This window comes from Festucalex cinctus, chromosome 15, assembly GCF_051991245.1.
Source record: "Festucalex cinctus isolate MCC-2025b chromosome 15, RoL_Fcin_1.0, whole genome shotgun sequence".
Classification (NCBI taxonomy): domain Eukaryota; kingdom Metazoa; phylum Chordata; class Actinopteri; order Syngnathiformes; family Syngnathidae; genus Festucalex; species Festucalex cinctus.
The window spans coordinates 20,649,495-20,676,172 of record NC_135425.1 but is presented as its reverse complement, the minus strand read 5'-3'; the positions used below and the strand labels follow the sequence as shown (position 1 = coordinate 20,676,172).

Below are 26,678 nucleotides of genomic sequence, written 5' to 3'. Positions count from 1 at the left end.
GGATAGCCCATACACGCGTTCAGAGGTAAACAAAACAAAACAAAACAAAAAAATACTCTGAAAAACAGAAGTTTTTTTTTCTTATTTTTGGGAATATTTTTTTTTTCTGTTTTTTGGAATAATGTCCCCCCCCCCTCTTTTTCTGAGTAATTTTTCCTCCTGTTTTTCTGAATAATTTTTTCTCTGTTTTTTTGAATAGTTTTTTTTTTTATGACAGAAAAAAAAATCAGAAACACTGGAAAAAAATAAAAAATCAGAAAAACACTCCATATGGTGGCCAAAGCGCTTTGCAATGCCTCACATTCACCCATTCACACACCAACAGTCGGCTGCCAGGTACTCTGGGAGCAAATCTGGTTTCAGTGCTTTGCTCAAGGACACTTCCACCTGGTCATCAGGGGTGATGATCGAACCCACAACCTCACGGACGGGAGACGACCACTCTACCACTGAGCCATGCCGCCCCAATGTGTGAGTGCATGGCTGTGCACAAATCGGCGGTGCGTCCAACTCAGCAGCAAATTGGAGCTGAAACTGGAGGTTCAGCAGAAATCGGTTGTCTCTTTTTATTTATTTATTGCTCTTGCTCATTTATTTATTCATTTTACTGCTGGCTAAGGAATCAAAACAGTACGTCAAAAGCACTTTTATTGGCGCCAGCAAATAGGCCGTCACTGTAAATATAGATAAGCCTCTTAAATGTTGAGGAACGGCACATGTCCGCGCTATCAGATAACTTTGCGCTAGCGAAGAGTCGTGACGGAGGTGGGGGGCACCTAAAAATAGCCCCCCCCCCCAAACATTTGAAGGACAGTTCACTCTCCAGTGGTGCATCACAGCTTTAAATCGTCAAGCACGTCTATGGGAGAGGTACGTACATTGTGGCCTATTGGTTTTTATTAGGCTTGAATCCACTCCACAGGCTTGTTGTTTCCAAAATGGCCTACTGGGTATTTTAGCTGGCAGATGATTTAAATTGTTGCACAGGCTTTTATGATTGATTGATGGACTCTCCATCATATTCGGCCGCTGCTTAAATGTCATCTCTGCATGGATACTTACTTGTGTGGATTGTCGTGTTTGTGCAATACTGCAAGATTTAGATACACTAATATCAATATTTCTAGAAATAATTAAATCAACAAATAGCTCAATCTGAGTACATTTTCATGGCGTTATAGCGTTTTGTTGAGGTCTCCTCTGGATTATTAACTGTAATATAACTACTGTAATATAATAGAACAACAATAAATTTTTAGTCATTAATTGTCATCTATTGAATTAAATTCAGAAACTTCCACAAAAAAATAAGGGAAAAAAATTCCTATCAATGAACTTATTTTCTGTTTTTCAAAGTGAAAAAAAAAATCAGAAACAAAACTTTTTTTTTTTTTAATTATGAAATGTCCCTTTCTTTGCACTTATTTTTAGTTTGTTTCCCCGTTCAATAAACATGTTTACAAAATTATATTAAAAAAAATAAAAATTAAAAAAAAAGATTTTCCCCCAAACAAATAGAAAGTCTCCCTTAATTGCACTTCTTCTGGATTTTATTTCTTAGCATAAAAAAAACCTTTAAAAATATAGAATAATTTTCTTTTCAAAAACTACAATAAAACAAATTATATACAATTCCTCCCATCATTGAATTTATTTAGTTTTTTTGCAAGTGCAAACAAAACAAACTCAAAAGTTTTTTCAGAAATTGTAAAAGTCCAAAAGAACACTCTAAATAAGATGTCTCATTTTTATTTCACTTTATAGATTTGTAATAAATATTTTTTTTTAAAATCACCCCCCCCCACGATATTTTTGTAACCACAAAAGGAAAAAAAAATAATACTTTTTTCTTAACTTACCCAAATGTACACATTTATCACTTTAGAAAAAAACTATTAAAATTATTTTTTGAGCTATAGTAAAACAAAAACATTAAATATACTCTTTACTTCATTTATTAATCTAGATTGTTTTTAATTATTATTTTGAAAAAAAGATCACTCCATAACAAAGTTCATATAATGTTTCAAGTAGAACGTAGACCATAATACTAAACATATCATGAAAAACAGTATTATAGTAATTAATAATACAAGGGAAAATAAAGACCTACCGGTATTAGAAACATGCAACAAGTAAATAACTAAACAAAGGTACTGGAGAGGAACTAAAAATGAAATATTTTCATCGATGAATAACAATATTGCTATCAATATTATCAATATTTGGATTGACCCACTGGTAAATTGTGTTTGAGGTGAGATGTAAGGAAATGTTCTCAGGCTATCTTGGCTTCTTTTTAAGTACTGCATAAAGACGTAAAAAGTCTGTAGTGCATATGGCCCATTTCCAAATATTACACATTGCGAGGAGGTGTTATTAAACAGTGTGTCCCTTTACTAGGCTTGTTGCATGCTAGTTGCGTTGTTGTTGTCGTGTAGCATGTCTTAAGCGAGGTGCCCTTCACGGAGTATGTGACAAATGCAGGCCATGGGTGAAGATGTCCTGGTATTTTTCCGGCCTCTAAGCCACCAGCAAGTCCTTCGAGCACTCGTGTAAATCAACACAGCCACTCTCAACACCTCATACCGCCACCTACAGCTAAAGTACACGCACATGTATGCTAGCAAAAGCGCAGTTGAATTTCACAATACTGTATGCACAACTGTTTGGAAATTAAATGTTTGTTATGTAGCAATACGGTCCATCATCTTTTTGAGGAATTATAATATGTAAAATTCTTAAAATAATGTCAATCCATTTGAAATTCTCAATCTTAAACTGGTTAGCTCAACTGCCTCATGCACAATTCAGCTTACGTTGGTCTCCTTACTCCCAAATTCCAAAAACTTGCTAGTTTCAGTCAAGACTCAAAATTTTCAAAGTCATCATTTTATGCGTAAAAGTTGTTTCTTTTCTCATATTGTCGGGCATTTCTGTGCAGGAACTGGAAGGTGGCGTGGCGCGGTGGAAGTGTAAAAACAAGTTGCATCAATGGATCTGACGCTGATCACCACCGACAAACAAAGTCAGTCTGTTCTCTCCGAGTCTCAGATCAGTCAGGATTCCGGCTATTTTTTGTCTTTTGGGAGGTTTCTTGGACCGGTCGGAACCACTGCTACCCCTGCTGCCACACCTGTCTGACGCCCTTACCTCACACATGTCTGAGATTTACACTCAACCCGTCCACATACCAGAGACAAGACACCCGTTCAGGGTAGATTCGCCCATTCTGGAGGGTTCCAGGGTCTGTGGGATCAGCTCCGAGCACCATCAGACCACCTATCTGAGGTCCTTGTCAGATAGCTCGGAGACTGACTCGGCCACGGACTTGTACATCTTTGAAAACGAGACTCAGGACTTCATCCTAAGTTCAACTGCCCCACGGGATAGACTGGATAACAACCATGACGTCTCTCCCGTTACGTGTTGTGATTCTTCCCAGAACGTGACACGCAGTGCTGCCACAAATAACAATTGGGTGACGTTGGAGAGTGAGTCAGGGCTCAAGCCACCTGCTGAGGTCACCCTAATCACCCAGCGAGGGCCGAGGAGCGTCAGTCCAGTGGAGCTGTGGGCGGATGCTTGCCAGTATCTGGATAAGACGCATGTTTTGCCTTCTTCCGCTTCCAGCGATTTATCTTTGGAAGAGATGTGGGTGTCCGGTTACGTCAGCGACGGGATTGGCTGGGCAATCGATGACACCAGGGGTCGGGGGCCGCCAGTTGAGAGGTGGTCCTCAGTGGAGAGCTGGGCCAGCGCACTCTCAGATTGGAACGTGTTTGGGACACCGAGGCAGGAGCTCACAACCGCCTTCTCAGAGATCGGAGCCGAGATAGACGCACTGACTGAAGCTTTAGCGGACGTTAAACCCTATAACGAGACGGAAAGAGAGATGGGTATCCAAGATCAGCCAGTGGGACAAACCATCCAAGAGGAGTCCATCCAGTGTGAACAGGAATGCTTCAGTTTCCAACCACAGATGGAAGACAATGTCCGATCTCTTTACGATTCAACAGCTAACACCCAAACTGAACCAGAGGAAATCGTTGTAGATAACTTTGTACATGAGAACCAATCCCTGGTTTCATCTGGCTGCGACTTAGACAGCCTCATCCCTGAATGGACTCCTATAGAAGATGTTGACCTTCCTGAATTTGTCCAGTTTTCAGGGACAGGGGACTTGAAAGAAGACAAGATTGTACTGAAGATAGTAGAGGATGCAGATGTGACAGAACGACCTGCTGAGCTGACAAATGAACAGGTAAGACGATTTAAGGTGGATTTTGAATACAATCACCTGCCAAGAAATCAGGTAGACTGCGCCAATATTGAATGCGACACACCCTAGATCATTTTCAAGGAGGTAAGAATACATGATCAATTACCATTAGCAATAATTGATTGTTTGTGGGTGACCCAACTTTTCAGATTAATTGAAAAACCTGACTGAATTTGGTCAAAAATGGACCGACCCGGATTTTGAGTTATTAAACAAATTCTTAAATTAAAAATAATCTAAAAAATAATCTATAAAGCAACCTTTTCTTTCTTTTTTTTCCCTTTTGCTAATTTTGTGGGTCATTCATTTGACCCAACTTTTTGGGTAAATTGAATAACCCAATTAAATTGGGTGAAAAATGAACCCAGACAACCTTTTGAATTATTTAACCCAAAAAATTGGATAAAATTAAATTAATAACCCACAAACATCCCAATTTTTGTGTTATATTGTGGGTTATTGATTTGACCCAATTAATTTGAATAACCCAAAAAGTTGAGTTGGTCTCTTTTTGACCCAATTTGGGTTGTTTACCCAAATGTTTTAGCTGATCCATTCATGCTAATGCTAAGTAAGGAATGAAAGGTTTGAAGTTGGACTATTTGTAAAAAAATAAAATAAAATAAAATAAAATAAAAAAATCTAAAAAAATAATAATAATAAAAAAGCAAAGCTGTACAAATTTTAAAAAATACATTAAAAAATAGCTCTATTTTAGTTACAGACCACTGCAAACAATCAGAATTGACCATTACCAATTTTCCAAAGGCACAATTTTTGTATTATTTTATGGGATTGTGCAGGTTTACGCCATAATCATAATGATGCATGTAAAAACGGGTAATGAATGGAAACTGTCATAATAATAATGGCGGCACGGACACACTAAAACAAACAAAAATAGATACACAGATGAACACAAAGTGCGGAATGGCAAACATGGTGAGCTTGAACCAGCGGTCATACCCTCTGGAAAAAGGTTCCAGACGTTCCCATCCCGTCGACCGTATCCCACCGCGGTCACAGAGGTGAACACAATGTAAAGTGACAACACAAATATTGTCACCCTCCCTTGCCAAAGTCCCGTGCCCGAGTTCTGCAGGATGTGTCCTTTTGGCTCGTGCTACCAAGAGTGACAGGTGAAGGAAAATGAGGGGAGAAAAAGAGAACAGCCTAATAATAGCCGAGGACAACCATGATAACATACATCTCGGTGTGTGAGGGCACAGAAGGAGGTGAGGTTAATGGGTGAGCACAGCTGCTGATTGTAACATGATTCCCCTCTCCCATACCGTCACATCCCCCCCATTGAAAAGGCAACGACCACCAACGGGTTCCACATTGGTTGTTGGTCAGCTCTGATTGAGATCCACTGACTAGAGTCACTTGCCGCACACATGGCCTACGGGCTTGGATATAAACACATTTTGTTTCGTATGGGTCGGATTTGGGGATCGACAGGAAGGTACGTGATCATCTTTCATGAGCTTTGAGAAATGTGTCGAAACTGTCCTTAGATCGTCAGTCTCAATTGGGTTTGGTACTGTCAAAGGTTGTATAGAACCTCATTGGAAAAACAGTTGCACAGGAGTCTAAAATTAAAATGAGACACTAGTGCCAATCCTGCCAAATTTCAGCATTTTCTCTCCCTCGCATATCCTGAGTGATTATCCTGGGGCGTGAGATATGTTGGGACCCCCCACCCCCCTTTTACCGATGTTCTCCTAAAATGGTCAGGGGCTGACAATCGTAAATGTTAAACTTGTTAAATATTTTATGAGTGTAGCCAACACCTAATTTGTTCTAGCTAACTAAAAGTAGCCAATAAGGAAACAACCAGAAGCTCTATAGCACGTCTCACAACACATTCTGCACAATAAAATGACAAGAGTTTACAACCTCAACGTAGTCACTAGATGTGCTAAAAGTTAGCCTAGATTCTTATATTACTTCTACTACTTCTTTGTAGTACTATTTTTTGAAAAATGACATGGAGAAGGTTGCGACATTAACGTACCTACCAGATATGCTAAACGTTAGCCTCGCTTCTTGTGTTTCTTCTACTACTACTCTTTCTTTAAAAATGACAAAGAGAAAGAAAAGTTTGCAACCTCCATGTAATTACCAGATGCGCTAAAAGTTAGCCTAGCTTCTTGTATTTTTTCTTCTATTACTACTCTTTCTTTAAAAATGATTAGCTTGTATTTCTTTTTCTGTTACTACTCTTGCTTTTTTGTCAGTCTGGATTCCCTGCCGCTGTGGCACAATGTAGCGTTTCGCAAATCATTCTTGGCACCGCGACCGACGCCAGATTTGTTGGAGATCCAAAAATGTGCACTAACAATCATACCCACTTAAAACAGACATGGAATGAGTTGGCGCTAGTAGTTTTGGGCTAAACATTTTCTGCCTAAACGGGCTGCGTAAGTGGACGGATGGATAAATGGATGAATCATAGATAGACAGATACATACAAGGGAAATTCACTAAGCAAAATTTCAGTAATGGTGAAGTATCAATGTAGTATGTAATTGAAACAGAAAATAATAAATACATGTTCAATAGTGATTTCATGAATGCTAAGGCTAATGTATAGGTTAACATTATGTTACAAGGTCACAATATTGTCCTCAATTAATTATACCACTTGTTTTGTTATTCCCCAGCTGTCAGGAGATGGGTTGTTTAAGGTGACAGAGGATCACAGCGTCTCCCAGGCTGACCCTCCGCCCAATCAGGTCGCAGAGCCGAGTGCCAGTTCAACCGACGACTGTAAAGGACTCGGAGCTTCCGAGGATGATACAATGAACCCCCGTGTGCCAATGCTCAATGGTGGCGGACACATGGCACCTGACACAATTACGTACCCCGTTGTAGCAAGCCAAGTGCATCCGCAGGGGGCGTGTGCCACCTTTATTGTGCCCGTAGCTCCTCTTGAGATCAGCTCTGCCCGGGAGTATTGCAGGAGCGGCTCAGAGGGAGCTCCACCGAGGACTTTCAGTGACGCACGAACCTGGACTCTTTGGCCGCTCAGCGATGAGGTGGCGGCCGACGAGGAGGTTCACGAACTCTGTCAAGAACTTTACAACTGCACCGTCATCCCTGAGAAAAACCACACCATTTTTGAGACGCATGTCTCCAAGGCGGCGAAACTAAACCACCAAACAGCTGCAGTTAAGCCAAAACCAAATCACGGGGCGTCGGGAAAGATGCCCCACAAGAATGAGGGCAAACACCGTTGCAAGAAGGACAAATCCGCCGTCCACCATCCCAGCACTCTCGCTCCCAAGAAACAGGAGAACTCGGCTCACCTCACAACCAGCAGACAAAATGAAACCACGGAACGTTCGAGCAGTCACTTTGTTGAAGAGAAAACGATGGTAATCGAGATCGCCAAGACGCACGGCAAGAAGAAGAAGAAACACCACCAGGTCGCGACCGGGGCGAAAACTGCAGCCGAGCCTCCGACCGAGACGGAGAATGTCGCAAAAGCGAAGAGTGCTAAAGGACGGATCGAAATGTTCGAGGCCAAGATGAACAGCGCCAAACACGGCAAAGCCCGCAAGGAGGCAGGACCGTCAGATGCTGCCAACAAAAAGCACCCAGAAGTTTCGAAAACCTCACATGGAGAACGCATCCGGCATAACGCAGAACACAAAAACACCCAAGACACAACTCACGACGATAGCTTTAAAAAGCGTCGCCTGTCCAGGGATAAGTTTGGAAAGCTTTTGGAATCAAAGCCGAGCGTTTCCACTCAGGCGAAGGCGGCAGATGCGCAGAAGACGGATGTCAGAGCGCCTAATAAGAAAGCACTCAGCGAGGCGGTCAAACATAAAACAAGTCAACCCAAAGAAGGTAAGACTCATAAATGTCTATTTACACCAAAAAATGATGCTAAATGTTTGCATAATTATATAACATTTGACACATATGCCCCTGCACTAAATGAGGAATACAAAAACTATGGAATTTTAATAATTACAACTTTTGTAGCATTTAAATTAGCAATAATACTAAATATCGACATGGAATTTGGGTACTGGATTTTTTTTCTGGGTCATGACTTACAGAGCCGAAGGTGGCGCAACCCATCCAGGTGGCGTCTGTGAGTGGAGACCCTCAAAGTCTGAGTCTGTGGTGTCAGTTCTCTTCCGTCTCGGGCGAGCACACCATCACCTGGAGGCGAGAGGGTTCTGTCCTGGTGGAGGTCAAGCGAAGGTAATCCCACTTGATTACCTCAAATGTTTGCATTCAAATTCTGGTGCGCGTGGATGGTGAATCTTTTCTGTTTGAGGCCTAAAAAGACAGCAGAAAAATAGAAAATGGATGTTCAGTTGTGGTTCTATTAATGTTTCGTATAACGAGGAAATATCAAATTCAATGAAAAAAATATATATTATGATGTTTGAAAACAGCTCATGTTAATAAGAGGGAAGTTTAGGACCATTGGGCAAAACAAAAAAAAGTCAAATAAAAGGTATGCTATCATACCTTTGGTCATGTTCCTGTAGTTCTGTCCTTGTGAAGCCATATTTGTCTCTGAAGTGCAGGGGACGAGAGTCGTGCATCCTTGACCATCCCCAACGCCTCCCACAAGGATCTGGGCAAGTACCAGTGCTGTTGTCTCATCAGCTCACAGGGCTCCATCACGCTGGAATACCTGCTCACTTATGAAGGTAAGACTCTCAATACCCGATGGCAGTGATTCCAATCACAACCACTGGAATACCAAAATATTCCATTGTCACTTAATTGGTCCTCAATGTATTTATTTATTTATTTACAACAAATAATGTATCTTTGTTCATTTATCGATGTCAGCGACAATTAAATGCTTGTCCACTAGATGGCAGAAGGTACATTCGACCTGTTTATCCACCAGCTACCATAATACAACAGAAGAAGTCATGTCAGTCCCGTAACAGCATAAATATCGATGAGTAACAGTTACCTGCGGATTTACACCTGTGTTAAGCCAGTAGAAACATCCCAAAACAACATGGTACCCAACCTTCTTAACACTTAAGTTGGTACACTTAATAAATGTAACTTTTAGCGTGCGAAATGTAGAACAAATACCGAGCTGCTGATGAGGTTTTTCTTTGTAATCTTAAAATGGTTTACCTGAACTAGAAAACGGGTTGCAAATGTCACAAATGAAAATCTGTGATACAGTTAATCCGCAATAACTCCAACTTTTCATCTTCCAACTTCTTAACTCATTTACTCCCAAAAACGTATAAATACGTTCTATTTTAAATATTACCATGCTCACAAAGATGTAATTATACGTTTTGCCTTTGATGCAACCTCTGAACTGAAGAGAATGCTTGAAGCAATGGTAGTTATTACAAAAACGGCCAGCAGATGGCAGCAGAGTATAAGAGACCAAAAAGCTCTTTTCCTCACTATTTTAAACAGATGTGTGAATAATGATGAAACTTAGCCAAATTCTAATGCTAACTGATGCAAAATGGAAACAGCTAGAAATACACTTTCTTTCCTGATGAAAGAAGAGACTTTAATCTTTCTTTTGGTAGGTTTCATGTTTTCAAAACAATAGGACACAATATGCTATGGGCCTTGCAAAATCAGTCAAAATCCAGTAAAACCGCAAAAATGTCCTGGGAGTGAATGAGTTCAATGCTAAACTTTTTCAGACACTGCTAAAAAAAAAAAATGAAAGGAACAAAGTGTTGTATTTTTCTATTTCGTCCCTCTCGACCGCCAGTAGGCGGTGCTTAAGAGCACGGAAATCTCCCACGCGCATCTTCCTCAATAACGAATAACAATAAAAAAAAATAAAATAAAAAAAATCTTCCTATTCTTCTGCCGAAGTTTATTGACAGCTGGCAAACCAGCTTAATGGTACATTAGCGCCACCAACTGGCCGATTTTTGCAAAGTAGAAAATGTGCCTAGCTTCATTTGAAACACTGCCCAATGAAGCAAATATTTACTTTAGTTCAACTTCAGCTGTCTATTAACTCTCACTTCTTCACAGTGCTCCGTGAGATTGTCATCCCGCCGTCTACAAACGTCACATGTGAGTTTTTAACATCCGTGCTTTGAAAATGGCCTCCACTCCTTTCTTACCTTTCTTTCCGTCTTCTCCAGCCGTCCCCGTCGAGGCGGGCTCCGAGGCAGAGGACGTCCACTGTTCCCAATTGCTCTTCAAAGAGGACTTTCTGTCCGAGCAGTACTTCAGCGACAATCAGCCCGTCAGCATCGTCACTGAGAAGGCCCACTTCGGCGAGGGCATGCACCGGCGGGCCTTTCGCACCCTGCTGCGCAGGGGTGGGCTGCGCCACATGCTGGCGGGACCCTCGTGCGTGCTGAAGGTGCACAACGCCATCAGCTACGGAACCAAGAACAATGACGAACTGGTTCAAAGGAACTACTCCTTGGCTGTGGAAGTAAGAGCACATAATGATATGCTGTTTTGTAATTCAAAATTCCAAAAGGTTTATAAGGCATAAAATATAATAATTATATTTACAATGTTTAAAATCATGTGATCACTTTCCAGCAAAAATAATGGACAGTATGTAAAACTTAGCTTTTGCCTTCGCTGATTGGTCAAGAAAAAAAACGTGTGATACATACTGTACATTTTCAGCAGCCACTTAATGTTACAAATAGGTTTCACTGTAGTCAGTGCACTTACAATATCTCAATCATCTCACATGGCACATTAAAGTGTAAACCATGATATGATCCTTGGCTTCACAATCTTGCTATTATTAGCGTGTGCTAATGTGTCTTGCAGGAGTGTCACGTTCAGAACACGGCCCGGGAGTACATCAAGGAATACACCGCCGCCGCCAAGTCCGTCGACGCCTTCGGTGAAGTCCCGGAGTGAGTGACTACACATATATTTTTTTATAAATTAGTACGTTAATTCAACTTATTTTTTTTTCTCACACCCGATTAATGACCACCCCTTCCAGAATTCCAGTCGCAACGCAGCAGACATATCCATGTCAAAATTTAGGAGTAATAAATTTCATAATAATGCATATATTTGTGGAGTCTGGGATCAAGATGTATTTTACCATTTTAAAAATGTGCAGAATTTCACAAGTCACTTCATGTTAAAGATTAGATAGCTCTTATTATGAAAAGAAAAATGCACTGAGCTGTCACCAACATCTTACAAATGCAATTATGCCATCTAGTGGCAGAAAAATGACCTCAAAACAAATAAATATCACACTCGTTTTTTATAGTACATCTTTTAAATTTTAAATCAATTTTATAAATTATGAAATTACTGTATCAATGACTGAAAAATGTTATTGTATTTTGAACAGATATAAAATTTGTGATTGATTGTGAGCTAATTATTGAAGTCATGCGATTAATTCCGATTAAAAATGTTAATCACCAGACACCCCTACTATATATATATATACATATATATATACATATATATATATATATATATATATATATATATATATATATATATATATATATATATATATACATATATATATATATATATATATATATATACATATATATATATATATATATACATATATATATATATATACATATATATATATATATACATATATATATATATACATATATACATATACATATACATATATATATATACATATACATACATATATATATATATATATATATATATATATATATATATATATATATATATATATATATATATATATATATATATATATATATACATATATATGATCATGCCCTATGATTATGGACAATGCGCAAAAGCTATAGTAAAAAATGAAATTAATGCATTATAAATTAGTAGCGATATTTAAAAAAAATAAATAAATAAATAATTCAAAAGAAACTTCCAATCTAAACATTAAGTTGTTCTGAATGTTGCTATGTAATTCTTAAAATACTGCTTGTGTTATATAGTTGTGAATTGTTGCTCTTGGGCACCACCTAGTGGTCGTGAGTCACACCACGCAAGCGCCTCGTCCATTTCTGCCTTCTCATCCTCGCACACAGGATCATCCCCATCTACCTGGTTCACCGGCCGTCCAGCGACATCCCGTACGCCACGCTGGAGGAGGAGCTGATCGGCGACTTCGTCAAGTATTCGGTGAAGGACGGCAAGGAGATCAACCTGCTGAGGCGGGACTCGGAAGCGGGGCGCAAGTGTTGCGCCTTCCAGCATTGGGTGTACCAACGGACCGACGGCAACCTGCTGGTTACTGACATGCAAGGTGGGCAAAAAGGATGTCACGCTAATCAACTTGATTGTTTTTCTGTAGAACAAAACAAAAACAATTGTAGAAACCATGATCATGTTCTGCAGGAGTCGGAATGAAGCTCACCGATGTGGGAATAGCCACCTGTAAGAAAGGGTGAGTGTTATCCTTAAAAAAACAAAACAACAAAAAAACAAAAACAAAAAACTTGTATTTTGAATTCTGAGGGATATTTTCGGACTATTTCCCAACTTGTTTTTGCAGCTACAAGGGCTTCAAAGGCAACTGCGCCACCTCTTTCATCGACCAGTTCAAAGCGCTGCACCAGTGCAACGCGTACTGCGAGATCCTGGGCCTCGCCTCCCTCCAGCCCAAAGCGGCCAAAAAGGTTCCCTGCGCCCCCAAAAGCAAAGCGCAGCCTTCAACAGGACCCAAAAAGAAAACGTTTGGGCCCACTCTGAAGGCCAAGTGCTAACACCGGGAAGGAAGCGCTTGGGCTTGGGTGGGATTTGGGCTGTTGAACTGTCATGTCTTACATTGACTTTCTTTCTTTTCTTTTTTGACTTTGGTGATGTTTCCAAATGTGTATTTCATTAAATTAATGAACTGGATAATTAACTTATTGGAGGAAACACTGTGGACTATGAAACAAAGTGCAATACTTTTATTGATGGATTCAGTGTAAATCCTTTTATTTGTTGAATGTTAATCAATTTTTTGCCTTTTAGTTATTGTTTTTGGAATGTATTATGAACTTACGGTGTCACTGAGCTTTGTGAAATTGACTTGTGGGTTTCATGTTTTGTGTTGAGTCATTAAGCTTTGCCATCAGTGACAAAAACGCAACCTTCTTACATCTGTCTACTATGCATGGTTCAAATTTGGGAGTAATTGGACAAAGAAAACAGCTAGTTCAAGTTTTTTGTTTTTTTTTAATTTACAAACCTAAAAATATTCTTCAACTAGACTAAGTGCAATTTCTGGAGAAATTGCGTGGGAATGCTAAAAGCTGAATGCTAATAGCTGATGCTAACATTTGAATGTCTGAGGAATGCTTATGAACTAAATTGAGAGATACATTACGAAATTATAACCTCCGGATTACTGGACAATGCGCTTTAGTCTCAGACACCTGGTAATGATAAGTTATATGTATGGCAGTGGGCGTGGAAAGTAATACTTAAAAAAGTTTAAAAAAAAGACAGTGTCTGTCCCATTGAAAATGAATGGGGAAAAGTTGATATTAAATGTTAAATTGTGCAAATACTGTAAGTAATGTGGAATTAGATGATATATATACTCCAGGAGGTGTGATATTTTTTTTTTTTAAGCTAGTTGAAATGTGTACAATGTAAATCGGAAGTATTATGTGGGAGTTGTTACACGGCAAAAAAAAAAAAAAAAAAGTGCGGAGAATAAAAATCACAATAACATATGTGGGAATGCTGAAGCATTTCCTCAATAATGCTGATGAACGTTCTATGTACAATTTCCACAATGAACGGCTGCAAACAAAGGGGGAAAAAAATCCGGGAGAACCAAGAAAAATCCAAAATGTGAAAACTTTGAAAAAGAAAAAGAAATGTGCGACTACGCAAATCCGTGGTTACCGGCAGAATTGGGCTTTTGCGGGGGTTAAGTGTAGTTTTTATCAATCACCACTAGATGGCACACACTGAGTCATCCTAGCCAATGTCGTCAGTAGCTTAATATTTTTTAAACTTTGGAATGATAAGCAAGACAAACGTAGTACCTCAATAATATTAAAATTTGAGTGAGTTGATTTTTGTGGAAAAAAAAAAAAAAATACATGAGTTTTTGCACGTAATGTTGGTTCAATTGTTCAACAGTTATGTGCTGTCCTTGAATGGTCATTTTTATGCAAGTGAGTCCTTTGCACTTGAAAAAAAAATACAGTATGTGGTTATTTTGATGATTGCTTCAAACCCTTTGTTGGTGGGTTAGGATAGTGGACTTTTATACTTTGAGAAATATATTTTGAAAATGAAATGTATTAACAGCACATATTTCAGACACATGCTTGTATTTTGTCTATATTTAAAATATCATTTTTGTTATATGTTTAGTTAGGAAGTGCCTGGTCCTACTACTACCAATATTACCAATACTACTGTATATGAAATATTGTTTTACGACCGTGACTTTATGCACAGTTGGAACCTAAATGCAAATTAGCAAACAGAGATGAGATGCAAATATATTAAAACTAAAAGTTAAATACAACTGAACTGTCTCGTGAGTGTATAGAAACAAAGACAATACAAATAAATGATACAATAAAGCTGACCAAGCACAGTAAACAGGTGAACCGTGATTGGTCATTACCATAGCGCACTATGAGGTCATTTTCTGTCAACAGGAAGTGGATAAAAACAGGTGGATTTTGCTTCTTGACTCATATTTCACAAATGTAATATGAATCAAAATGCTGTTTTCAGACTATAGGGGGCACATAGACGATGTTGTAAACATCACTTTTTTTTACTTGACTTCCCCCTTTAATGTTTTCTTATAACATTTAATGGAAAAATGTATACAATAAAAAGAAGCACAAAGAACGTCCTTTTTATACATTTTAAAAATGTATTTTTATAGCATATTAAACTTTAAACACGTCAAATTTACCCACAATACAACATGAGAGTTATTAATGAACCAACATAATCGTGAGCGTTACATTTTTAAACTGACTCGTGCACGAAAATCTGGTAAATGGGCGGTCCTAATAGGTTGCACGTTGAATTCATATCCATCAGCAACGGAAAATTTACCTCAAAGGGAGAAAAATCCAGATTATTTTTTTTTTCACCCTTTATCATGATAATGATGTTTTATATAACAATTTTTGTTTCTTAAATGTTTTAGGTTAAATGAGCCTATTTTAAAAAATGGAAAGAAAAAAAAACAGCACACAGCAAGAGAGAGAAAGTAAAGCAAAGCAAATTTCTTTTATGTTGAGCTTTTATGAAATTTTACCCCAAATGTGAAATACAAAAGAAAAAAAAATCAGTGGAGATTCTGAGTGTTTTTTTTCCACCCTGTAGCTATTTAGTGTGATGATGGCGTTTGATTGGCAGGACACAAACACCATTGTCACACTCCACAGCTCCCGAGGACGGATACTGCTTGGTGGACGGATGGGTCGGGAATTCTTGGATCCGCCATAAAAACCTGCTGTCAGGCAACTGTGAAAAACAAGACACAGCATATAAACAGGATTATCCACAAAAGTCACCATTTTGTTGGAATGTATTCACCAGGCTCAAGCGATAACATCTGCGGAATTCCCACACATTTTCCTCCGAATCAAAATCAGCCAATTTATGAAAATCAGCTCACCTGCATTTGGAGCGGACGGCGGTCGTTCCCTGTCTCCCGTCCCAGCCGCGTCCCGACCTCTTCATATACCTTGCGGAATCTTTCCAAAACGGTAAAAGTCCAGAAGTTGACGGGGCAGGTGGGGAGCCGAGGGAGGTCCGTGCCCAGTCCAAGTCTTTATGTAGACAAACAGCTGGTTGCACATTAGTGATAAGCTAAAGGGGAAGTATTGATCGACCCTGACCAGTGCTGAGAGGGTGAACTGAGGTGGGACCAAAAAAAAAAAAAAAAAAGGGGGGCTCGCTGAGGCAACAGGGTCTTTTACACTGCAGGTCAATGTGCCCAATATGCCCTTTTTAAAATTAAATGAACCAGTGGTTATATATTTTTTAAAAACAATAATTTAAAAAAAAAAAAAAAAAAAAAAGTCTACACACTAGCTTCAAACACTAGCCTATATGTTTCATTTCAAAACATTGTCCATTAATGTGAGATGAACTCAACTGGGGAAAAAAATAAAAATAAAATCTTAACAAGGAAGTCAAGTCGAATTTTTTTCTTTATACTACGTTCTATGCACTCCCATTATTCTAAACGCCACACTGATTAATATTGCGTTTGCGGAATATGAATTAAGCAGCAAGACGTTTTTATCCATCACAGGAGGAGGGGACTGACCAAACTTTTTGGGTTGGATTCATTTAACCAAAAAAATCGGGGTCAAAATGCATAACCCCCCAAAATTGGGTTGCTTTGATCAAGCCTCCCGAATTTTTAGAACAAAAAGAAGCCAAAAGACTGGACTGTTGGGTTGTATTTTGGGTTGGGTTGTCAGTTATTCATTTGACCCAACTTTTTGGGTTAAATAAGTAACCCAATTAGCGTGAAAATGTCCCCAAGGTTTGTGAGTTATTCATTGGATAACTTTTTTTTTTGTGTTAAATGAATAATGCACAAAAAATTGTACAAATTACTCTGTACAAAGCCCGCAAATTGGGATGTTTTGTACAAAACAACCCTAAAGAATGGGCTGTTGGGTTGAATCACCCACAAAACAACCCCACCAAACTTGGAAAATGTCCCCAAATTCTGTCAAAGACTGGGTCGTTGTGTTTTTTGGGGGATTATTCACTTGGCAAATGTTTGTGTTAAATGAATAATCCTCAAAAGATATTCATTTGACCTAACATTTTGGTGTATGGGTTAAATTGATACACCAAAATTATATTTGATCCCATATTGGGTTATTTTGGACCCTCCTGTGTTTAACCCTGTTAACCCGAAAACAGGTTGGTCAAAAATAACCCAAAGTGGTTTATTTTTAACCCAGCCGGAAGTATAACTAACCCATAATATGTAACTTGCTGCTACTATAGTTTTGATACTGTATTGCCATGGTTAATGGCATGAAACATCCCCAAAAGAGATGACATCATGAAACTCATCAGTGAAATTAGTGATCAGGTCCGTAGATTCTACAAAGAAGTCTTTGCTCACAAACGCATCGACAGCACAGACGAAGAAAATAACTGAGTCTGCAGTCAGTGTGACTTGTATCTCCATTTGAAAGGTTAATGGTCATTTTGGTGAAGGTTATAGGAGTTAGCTAAAAAGGTTCGTTCTAGTAAACTCACCTGTTACTTTTATTCACAAAGCCTAATACTTACCAATGGCGTGTGTACCTCTAAGAAAAGTCCTCATTAACAATAGCAGACTTTTAAGGAACCATAGTTCGACCTAATTTAATTGTGCATGTGCACCTCTAATGGCAGTTTTTTTTTTGTTTTTTTTGGCTGCTGGTTGGCTTGTTTGTAAGCCTTTTGAGTCTAGCTGGGCTTTGATAAAATGTCCCCGCGCTGGCAGGCTGGCTTTTATTTGCTCGGCCTTGGAGCTGATAACTTGGGAGATTGCGTGTGTGAATGAACGGACGTCTCTTCACCGTAACACGTGCAGCCCATTAACCAACGCTTCAAAAGTACATTCTCCAAGTTACTAAATCACCAGAAATGCACTTTGTTTCCCACTTGCAATATACAAATGTAATATGTTGGCTTGCTTTATTTTCAAGTGTGTATAACAAAATATGCTGTATGTAACAATTATTACCCAATTATAAATATACTATAAATGTATTTTATTAGCTCATGAGAGAAACTACTATTACTACAACAAGCCTATAGTTCTAATAGAATAACAATAATTCAGTACTGCTGCGGCTATTGTGAAAGTGCTACATAAAAAACAACAACTTACAGCTCATTCAGGGTTTGGCATTGGCAAATATGGACTGTATCTTCTTTGCTGAAAATCTCGCCGAATGGCTTTTTGAGGCCAAAGCAAAAGTATAACTCTGGCGCCATCGTGTGGAATATTGATGTCATTAAGTAAAATCGAAAGTATTTTTTGGCTTCCCTCATGTGCTATAGTTTACCGTTAAAATTTGCTATAGTATTCCATCTATTCTGTTTGTGTAAATGTCAACATGGTTTAAAAGCTTAAGTGCTTAGTCACCATATTTGCGTTTGTGCTAGCACATTTAATATGCAGAGATGGGAAAACAAGGTCAAGAAAAGTAAAAACCGGAACAGCGTTGGCTTTAGCCGCAGGTGTTTCTCTTAATGACCTCGTTTACCTGCTGGTTGAGTACAAGCACCTGTAGCTAAAGCCGAACTATGGCAAGTTGTTTACTTTCTGGACCTGGATTTCCCATCTGTGCTAATATGCTAACACTATTGATAAGCCTCATGAAAAGGTGGTTTGTGTTAAATAAAACCTCTGAATAGTCTTACAAAACGTGTTAATCATTGTGTACAAACTGGATGAACATTGCTGATGCACTATGATCCTCTGAATTATAATACTCTTAAGTGGAGACAAAAAAAAAAAAGATTAACTTTCTACGTTTATTGTCACTTTTCCGAAGAAGCCATTCCTAGTGAGAGAAAGACAACAGAGGAGTTGAAAGAAGTTTCACTTTTATTTTATTGGACTGAAGTTAAATGAACCACAGAGATGAGAGCAGTGGCATATTATATATATATATATATATATATATATATATATATATATATATATATATATATATATATATACATATATATATATATATATATATATATATATAGCCACCCTTTTTAGAAAAGTAAGCAAAGCACATTTTAAAAAAAAAAGGGGGGGGGGGGATAAAGGACAAGAATGGTGGTAGCAATAGCATAAAGTGGACAAAGTATTTTTAAATATATATCTATTTTTTTCCAAAATGTGTTTGTCTTAGCAGCTTAGCCACATTAGTCTCGGTTCTATTGCACCGGCTAAGCGCTGCATAAGAAGTAGAGTCACATTCAAAAGTTGACGACACAGGTGACCTCAGTGATGTATAAAGTGCCCTTTAGGTTCCAAGATGTTAGAAAAAGGAGAAGTTCTAGTCATTTGATTTTTTTTTTTTTTATACGAAACGTGCTGCTTAATAATATTCAAGAGTTTTAAATCACAGCTTGTCTCTTTCTCACGCGCTCCCATACACTCCATTTTTAGTGTTGATCGGTAATACTTGTTAAATGTAATGTAAAGTGGTACATACATTTAGATACTGTAAAAAAAAAAAAAGAGAACAATTTACAGCATTATGAACAAGCCAGGACTATTCATTCTTACAGACACTAGCCCAACATCCCCGAATCACGAGCCATGACGACGTACGTACGTTTTATCGTTTTCATGCTGCTTTTTGGCGCACGACGACGATATTCAGAGTAGCGATAATAACAATGGAAAAAAGAAACATTTCATTATTTTTAACACGTTTGCTATTAATCACCGTAACAAAATGGAGGGTTTTTTTCCACTTCACTTTGCATGATCATTGAGAATTGTCAAAATAGTAAACAGTACAAAGACGTCATTTCCTGAAGGAATCATACCAATGATTTAAAAAAAAACAACAACTATATATTATATATATATATATACATATATATATATATATACACATATATATATATATATATATATATATATATATATATATATATATATATGTGTATATATATATATATAAAAAATCTCCTAAATCGACAAAAAGGCTCCTGTGGCAACAAAGGAGAGTGGGCGTGGCAGATTTCCTGAAGTGTGATTGGCTAGTTAGATCGCTAAGGTAATCCGGTGTTGGGAGCCGTGTTAAGGCCTTGGCTGCTGCGCTAGCTCGAGTACTGAAATGTTAGTCGTTAGTAGTAGTGCTTCCACAGGGTTTAGTGCCGGGCGGGATGGTATTTCATGCTCATGCCAGGGGATTAAATACTCTCCCTTCCCTGCTGGGGGCGCCCTCCTCCGTTGAAAGATGTAGTAGCATGTCGACTTGCTGTACAGTCGCGTATGGCTAACAGTCCGGCGTTGGCTAACCGCATGCTACGACAGCCGGTTTGGACGCTTTTTGTTGTTGTTGTGTTTCCCCGTTGTCAGTTCCGATAACTCGGAGGTGGCTTCGGATGCTGCTTTTCTCACGGGAGGCCCCCCCCCCCCGTTTAGTCAACTCCCTCGAAGCCCTGCGCGTTTTCCACCGCCATCAGCAGCTTTTCCCGCAGGTCCTCAAACGAGTCGTAGGTGGGAAGGTCCAAGCGGTTGAAACTGGTCAAAGAACGTTAAAACATTTCATGAGGCATGCTACATAAATACTTGATTAACTCAAGTGAAGATGGGGGTAGGATTAAGTTAATATAAGCATAAAAAATAAAATAAAAAATACATTAAACGTTACGTGCTTTGGCGCAATAAAAGGTTGAGAAACACTGATTATCTTTAATACTACAAACTCATTTACAACATGCGGCCAAAAGCTACACATCCAGATGTGCTGCTGTTTTGGTTAGCAACTAAGTTCAAAGGGTCTCAGCAGTTTTTGGTTTGTTGATGGAAAAAGGAAGTTGTTTATTTGAGGAAGGCGTTATTTTCTTCGTAGATGGCAGTAGGTCACTAATTGGGCCAAAATGAAAGTGAGTTTATAGTAAATATTACTTTATAAGTAATACAAAAAAATATATTTTAAATAAATAAAATAAATAAATAAATAAATATTTATCAATAAATAAATCACATTATAATTAATTAAAATAAAAAAGCTATTGACAACCATTCCCTTGAGAGGAACTTGCGTGAATTATCTATCAAAACTGGGGAAAGGATTGATTATTCCATAAGAGCCAAAGATCATTTAATTTTATCTCAATTGAAAGATAATACTTGAAAAATACAAAAAAATCATTAAAAAAAAAGGTGGGACTGTTACATACCATGTGTGGGCCCTGGGCAGCTTATCCGGCGTTCCCCACTGTTCAATAGTGAACAGTTGAGGACCGTTTGAACCTGGAAAAACAGCATTTGGTCATCTTAACATTTTCTTATCCTAGCAATTTTAGCATTTAAAGTATCACACATTTTTTGAAAATAAATGTAATTAACTTATTTGCTCCCAATAACGTGTAAATATGTTTTCTTTTTAAGGTTTTAAGTGTCCCAAAGACGTACTTATACGTTTTTTTCTTCTTTTCTTACGCTAGAGCATACAGAAGGCTTTGATGCAGCCTCTCAACTGCAAAGAACGATTGCAGAAATGGTAGTTATTACACAAACGGCCAGCAGGTGGCAGCAGAGCAAAGGAGATCAACCAGGGCCATCTCGGAAAAAAGTTAAATTACTTACAATTTCTCTTCAAATGCTAATTGCTGCAAAACGGAAACAGAAACATACCGTACCTTTTTTTCCTGATGAAAGAAGAGACTTTAATCTTTCTTTTGATGCTTTTATAGCAATTAAACATATTCTGTGGGCCTTGCAAAATCAGTCAAAATTGTGTAAAACAGCCGGGAGCGAACGGGATTGCTTCTGTGAAAATGGCTGGGAGTGAATGAGTTAATTTGGTAGCTCTAGCTTTGCTTATGGTTGCTGTCTAGCAAAAAGGACAGGAGAGGGAAGGACAAGCAAGGAAGCAAATGAAGGGAAAGAAGGAAGGAAATAGTACCATAAAGCTCAGCAAAGCCATTCATGGGCACCCGCGACGTTCCCGTAACAAACTGGAGAAGTCGGATCCTCTTTTCCGCATCCATTAACAGGACAACCTAAAAGAAGGCAAATAACACACAATTTATATTGCGTAATCAAAAGGTCACAGGGGATATCCAATAAAACAGTCCACTTTAATTTTTCGCAAGTGTTTCAAAATGTTGAACATGGATCTCTATTATTTTATCAAATGTATTATAAATAGTGTCCTTATGTCCAAAGACAAAATAACAATATTGCAAAAAGATGATTGGCTCCATTCTTCGTGATGTTTTGGCTCTTTGTATTTGCTGTGTGTGCTTAAGCCTCAAATCAAACGAGATAAGTGGGGACAGGTTGAGACATTCAACAGCGCAAACAAGTCTGTCCTTCCAAGCAGACTTTGATCTTCAAAGGTGATGGCGCCAAACAAAACAGCAAGCGAGTGGCGTGCGTATACACAAGCAACGGGCTGACCTTCCAGAACCACTGGATGACCGGGTGGTTGGGACAGTAGCCGTTCTTGTAAACCGTGTGCTGCCGCCAGTCGTTGACGTCGACGTCGCCCAGGCCGCACATGAGCAACTGCACAAACGTAGAAAAGTAATCAACTGGGAGTGTCCACTTCAGCTGATCAAGATAAATTTTATTTCATTTTAGTTGATAAACGTAAAAACTGCATACTTCCAGTTCGTTTTCATCGAAGATCTTGATCAGATCTATTTGGATGAGCTCGGTGAAGCCCTGAAAACAAGAACGAAACTTCAGCGATTTTTTACAAACGTCACAATGACGGAGCAGTTTGGGGTTACACTGCCCCTTGGTGGCGACAAGGCGGTGGTGCAGAAATACCTCCAGGAAGGCGTTCATCTGCTTTTGCACCCGATTGACGAACCTCCACTGGATGACCAGACTGTCGGGAGACAAAGTGTGTCATGACATGACACACGGCATTGTCTTTACACGTGAACAATCAAAACATTAAGAGTCTCACTCGATGTATTCCTTCTTGTTGTCATTGGTGACCACCATGTCCGAGCCGCTGGGCTTGAGGTCCACCTGGTACGTCTGGGGGAGGGAAAAGAGCAGCAAGGTTATTATAGTTAACGAAAACTAAATAAACTAAAATTCAAGGGAAAAAAAACAAAAACATTTTTGTTCATGAGATAAAATAAGAAAAAAAGGGGGGAAAAAAGAATAAGAAACAAAACAAGAAAATGAAACCCTTAAAAAGAAAAACAGACTAGATCTGACATTTAAACAACTATTTATATATACTGTACAATTTTATTGAAAGTATCCTTAATTTTCAGCTTTGTCAATTATCATACATGAGCTTTCGGGGTTAAATTTTCAATGTATTTATTTTGGTATTGTTGTATATCCAGAATGAAGAAGGAAGGTCAAATAGTTGTTTGTTACTTTATTACGCAATACCCCATTTCGGGCTGGGCAATAAATCAAATTAATTGATCATATCGCCCAGCCCTAACTCCATTTATTCAAAAAAGTAAAACTAACACTAAAACTAATTAAAACCAAACTTATTTAAAATCTTGTTGAAACTTAAAAAAAAAAAAAAGGAGATGTGACATTTAAGTTCTGACATTGTAAATATAATATTATGGCCATTACTTTGGAAAAAAAAAAAAAAGTGCCCTTTTTATTTTATAAAAAAAACACACACAACAACAACACACTGCCATTACAGTAGCTTAATCTCACATGTCCTTTTCAAGATCCTGAAATCTTTAAAAACATATCTTTTAATCTCAAACACTGCCTTCGAAATGACAACCTCAATTTTTTCATTATAATTTTCTAGAGGAATTATTTGTATTTTGCAACAACAAAAACAACACAAAGTCATTACACTTTTAATCTGACGCACTTCCACGGATGCGCATACCAGTTTATGATCACTCCTATAAACACACTATAAAAAGTGTCAACACAGTAGCTTCCACCTCAAATGAAACAAAGCGATGTCGCCTACCTGTCCGAAATTGTCTTCGTCAATGCAAAACCGCAGGTCCAGCTCCATGGGATCGTTCTCCAGGATCCACTTGAGAGAGTTGTAGTATTCACTGTCCTGAAGAGAAAATGCAGACACTTAAAACCGATTTACAACTGGGACTCGAGGGCCTGAGTCGTCCTGCAATGGCTCACCACAGACTCCATGTCCTTCAGCGAGATCTGTTTACCCAGCATCATCTTGTAGAACGGTCGGATGAAGAAGCCTGCAGGGGGCACAAGTGAGCTGTGTGTGAATGTCAGAAGTTGAGATGGGCTGCCAACACAAGTCCGGACGCTCACCGTCGAGCAGCTTCCCGTGAAACACGGCCATTCCCGCCACGCGTCCGATGAACTTGAAATAGGAAAGGTGGTCCTCATTGCACAGGCCCGAGTTGGGGTTGATCTGGAGGGTGTAGTTGTCTCTGCGCGTAACAACAATCAAAAGGGCCACTTCCATTATATGTTACTGTAACTGCACGTTTTAAATGACAATTGCAATTTCTTATTCGAGTGGCAATCTGTGTCATGAAGGTGAAAACAGAAATGAGCAGAAAGAAACCTGCGGTTGCTAAGGAACAACTTAAGCAGATGTCGTTTCTTCTGTCCTAATTTTAGACTAAAGAAATCAAAGGGAATGTCTCAATTGTCTGTTGAAGGGCTTGATCACGTGAAATTACTTTTGTTTGTTCTACCTTTGCACTACATCACAAAAAAAAAAAATGTGCGGTAATTGCTGGCGCCAACAAAAGCAGGCAATCAGGAACCGTCCATTATATTCCCTTGTTTTGAGAATGGGAAACAATTTGCATCAGGATGGATTTTTGAATGAGAGGAAACAAACACCTCAGCTCAACAGCGGTGGCATTTTTGTTCTCTTTCAAGCGGGCGGAACTATTTGTTGGACTTACGTGGCGGAGTACTCGAAGAGACCGTAGTAGGGGTTGAACATCTCCTTGGACAAGAGGAAGAACCACTCTCGGGCCACGCCCCCGTAGTCCAGGCCTTTCTCCAACTCAAACTCGATCCACAGGCGCGCTTTCAGGACGTCGGGCTTTTTGAGCGACATGATCCGCCGGTACGACTCCTCGAAGATGTTGTTGCGATGGAGCTTCATCTCGAATCGGTTGGGGATGTCAGTCTGTAATAACGCAGATGATAAAGTCTGTCAAAAATGATTTTAATCAATGTTTGTTTTCATTTTGGGCTGCAGTTTACTGAAGGTGCAAGTCCCTTCTTATGATTTTGGAGGTATTTAATTTAAGATGCAGAATAAAGAAAGCCAGCTGGATTTTACTGAAGCTTTTGAAAGACTGTCTGTAGATGTGCCAGTGTATCATCTGCATACAGATAAATCCTCCAGAGCTTTAGTATAATCACAAAGAAGAACATTGTTACGTGACAAATCTTTATTTATAATTAATTCTGTTTTTTCACTTATATCTATATTTCTAAATAGTTCAAGAGAGACCACATAAATACAGTTCCAAAGTTTAGTAAATCAGACAATGAAGGCACAGCACTCTTTTTTTTTTTTCTCTCTTTTTTTTTTTTTTTTTCCTGTTCTAACCAGAAATGCTTTGCGCTGGGTAGGGGGTACTTGGCTGAGACAAAAATAAAAAATAAAAAATCACAGTGGGTACGTCATTGAAAAAAGGTTGAGAACCACTTAAATGGAGAAAAGCATAGGACTAAGAACTGATCCTTGTGGGACACCTTTAGTGACAGCGAGAGGCTGGGAAAGAAGTTATTTTGCTTTCACACATTGCAATATTTAACCAAACCGCTTGATAATTTCTTCAAAGTCAAACAAACACATTTTAATATATGGTATTAACCTAATTTATTTAAATTGCAACATTGGTGGCAATTTACATTGTTTTCTACAAGAAAAAGGCTTTAAATTACTTGGAAGGCACCACTGAATATAAAACTAAACTTTCAATTCCAACACTTTGTGAATCACGTTCGTGACCTTAAACATGCTGTGCAAGCCGCTCACCTAATTAATGCGACAGATTAAGTCCCCAGGATTAGAAAATAACATGAAACAATGACTTGAAGCATTGATTGTGAAGAATAGAACAAATTATAGTCTTTAATATTCAGTGAGCTCCAAAGACAGTGGGAAGCATATCTGCAATCAAGCATCATTATGGGAACTCGGTAGGTTTTCCACTGTAAAAATATGCTGAATATCCCAGCACACTTCTTACCGGTTTCTTTAGCTTCTTCCGAAAGTAGTCATACTTTTGCTTGAACTCTCGGGAATACGGAACAGCCTGCACAGAAGACAAGACAAGCAATTTAAAAAAAAAAACACACATTTACAATGGAATCAGCAAAAATTGGCTAATTGCTTGGTGGAAACATGGTTTAAAGTGCCAACTTGAGAATCGTGCGGCATAGAATTGACCCAAAGGTGTTGGCATGCTAAGTGACTGAAGTGACAGACTGACAGGAGGCGGGCGACAGTATTAACAGAGGACACAGTGTTGTTACCAACGCATGGAACACATGAGCACCGAGTGGAAACTACTCACGGGTCCGGTGATAGCAGGACTCTGAAGGCGAGGGTCCTCCCACTGTGTGTTCTTCGTATCTAGATGAGACCAAACAAACATTGGAATACTTGCTCACTCAAGGACTGCATCAAATAGGAAACAGTTTCATGTTTTTAGTGAAAATCCACCAACACTATCCACACAATCGAGCATGTAGTTATTTATGCATCTAAGTTAGCGAACGATATGGATGCACCTCTTTTTAGCCCATTTAGAACCTTTTAGCCACCAT

The 26,678-nt window shown here is 38.7% G+C and overlaps 2 protein-coding genes and 1 long non-coding RNA gene across 10 annotated transcripts in view; 1 reads left to right on the top strand and 2 right to left on the bottom strand.

The window, feature by feature from the left end:
• The first annotated feature begins 808 nt into the window (after positions 1-808).
• alpk2 (alpha-kinase 2) lies at positions 809-14,717 on the top strand. 2 transcript variants are annotated; one of them, XM_077497229.1, is made up of 11 exons: positions 809-870; positions 2,945-4,264; positions 6,949-8,140; positions 8,356-8,503; positions 8,831-8,961; positions 10,289-10,330; positions 10,402-10,700; positions 11,054-11,142; positions 12,295-12,512; positions 12,605-12,653; positions 12,762-14,717. In XM_077497229.1, the coding sequence occupies exons 2-11, from the start codon at positions 3,161-3,163 to the stop codon at positions 12,970-12,972; spliced, it is 3,483 nt and encodes a 1,160-aa protein (XP_077353355.1). In that variant the 5' UTR covers positions 809-870; positions 2,945-3,160; the 3' UTR covers positions 12,973-14,717. The 2 variants fall into 2 exon arrangements, with proteins under 2 accessions (XP_077353355.1, XP_077353356.1); XM_077497230.1 differs by lacking the exon at positions 809-870 and having other exon boundaries at positions 2,940-4,264.
• A 364-nt stretch (positions 14,718-15,081) lies between these two features.
• Positions 15,082-16,097, bottom strand: LOC144002219 (uncharacterized). Its single transcript, XR_013278691.1, has 2 exons — positions 15,858-16,097; positions 15,082-15,703 (listed from the first exon to the last, which is right to left on the bottom strand). It is a non-coding gene; the product is annotated as an uncharacterized LOC144002219 (long non-coding RNA).
• Positions 16,098-19,874: 3,777 nt separating this feature from the next.
• The window catches only part of nedd4l (NEDD4 like E3 ubiquitin protein ligase), a 41,561-nt gene continuing 34,757 nt past the window's right edge, over positions 19,875-26,678 (bottom strand). For all 7 annotated transcript variants that reach the window (XM_077496887.1, XM_077496886.1, XM_077496891.1 and 4 more), the window contains 13 exons: positions 26,426-26,484; positions 26,099-26,164; positions 24,794-25,023; positions 24,186-24,307; positions 24,039-24,109; positions 23,866-23,961; positions 22,864-22,937; positions 22,722-22,782; positions 22,554-22,613; positions 22,347-22,454; positions 21,850-21,946; positions 21,122-21,194; positions 19,875-20,459 (listed from right to left, as the gene is read on the bottom strand). In XM_077496887.1, the coding sequence (XP_077353013.1) occupies positions 20,357-20,459; positions 21,122-21,194; positions 21,850-21,946; positions 22,347-22,454; positions 22,554-22,613; positions 22,722-22,782; positions 22,864-22,937; positions 23,866-23,961; positions 24,039-24,109; positions 24,186-24,307; positions 24,794-25,023; positions 26,099-26,164; positions 26,426-26,484 (1,220 nt within the window). In that variant the 3' untranslated portion in view covers positions 19,875-20,356. The remainder of the gene's footprint in view (positions 20,460-21,121; positions 21,195-21,849; positions 21,947-22,346; positions 22,455-22,553; positions 22,614-22,721; positions 22,783-22,863; positions 22,938-23,865; positions 23,962-24,038; positions 24,110-24,185; positions 24,308-24,793; positions 25,024-26,098; positions 26,165-26,425; positions 26,485-26,678) is intronic.

Bases quoted from the DNA above. Each gene is read 5' to 3' on its own strand.
- alpk2 (XM_077497229.1), top strand. From the start codon at position 3,161: ATGTCTGAGATTTACACTCAACCCGTCCACATACCAGAGACAAGACAC. The intron at 8,141-8,355 runs GTAAGACTCATA...CATGACTTACAG, and splicing joins AACAAGTCAACCCAAAGAAG to AGCCGAAGGTGGCGCAACCC. The intron at 10,701-11,053 runs GTAAGAGCACAT...TGTGTCTTGCAG, and splicing joins ACTACTCCTTGGCTGTGGAA to GAGTGTCACGTTCAGAACAC.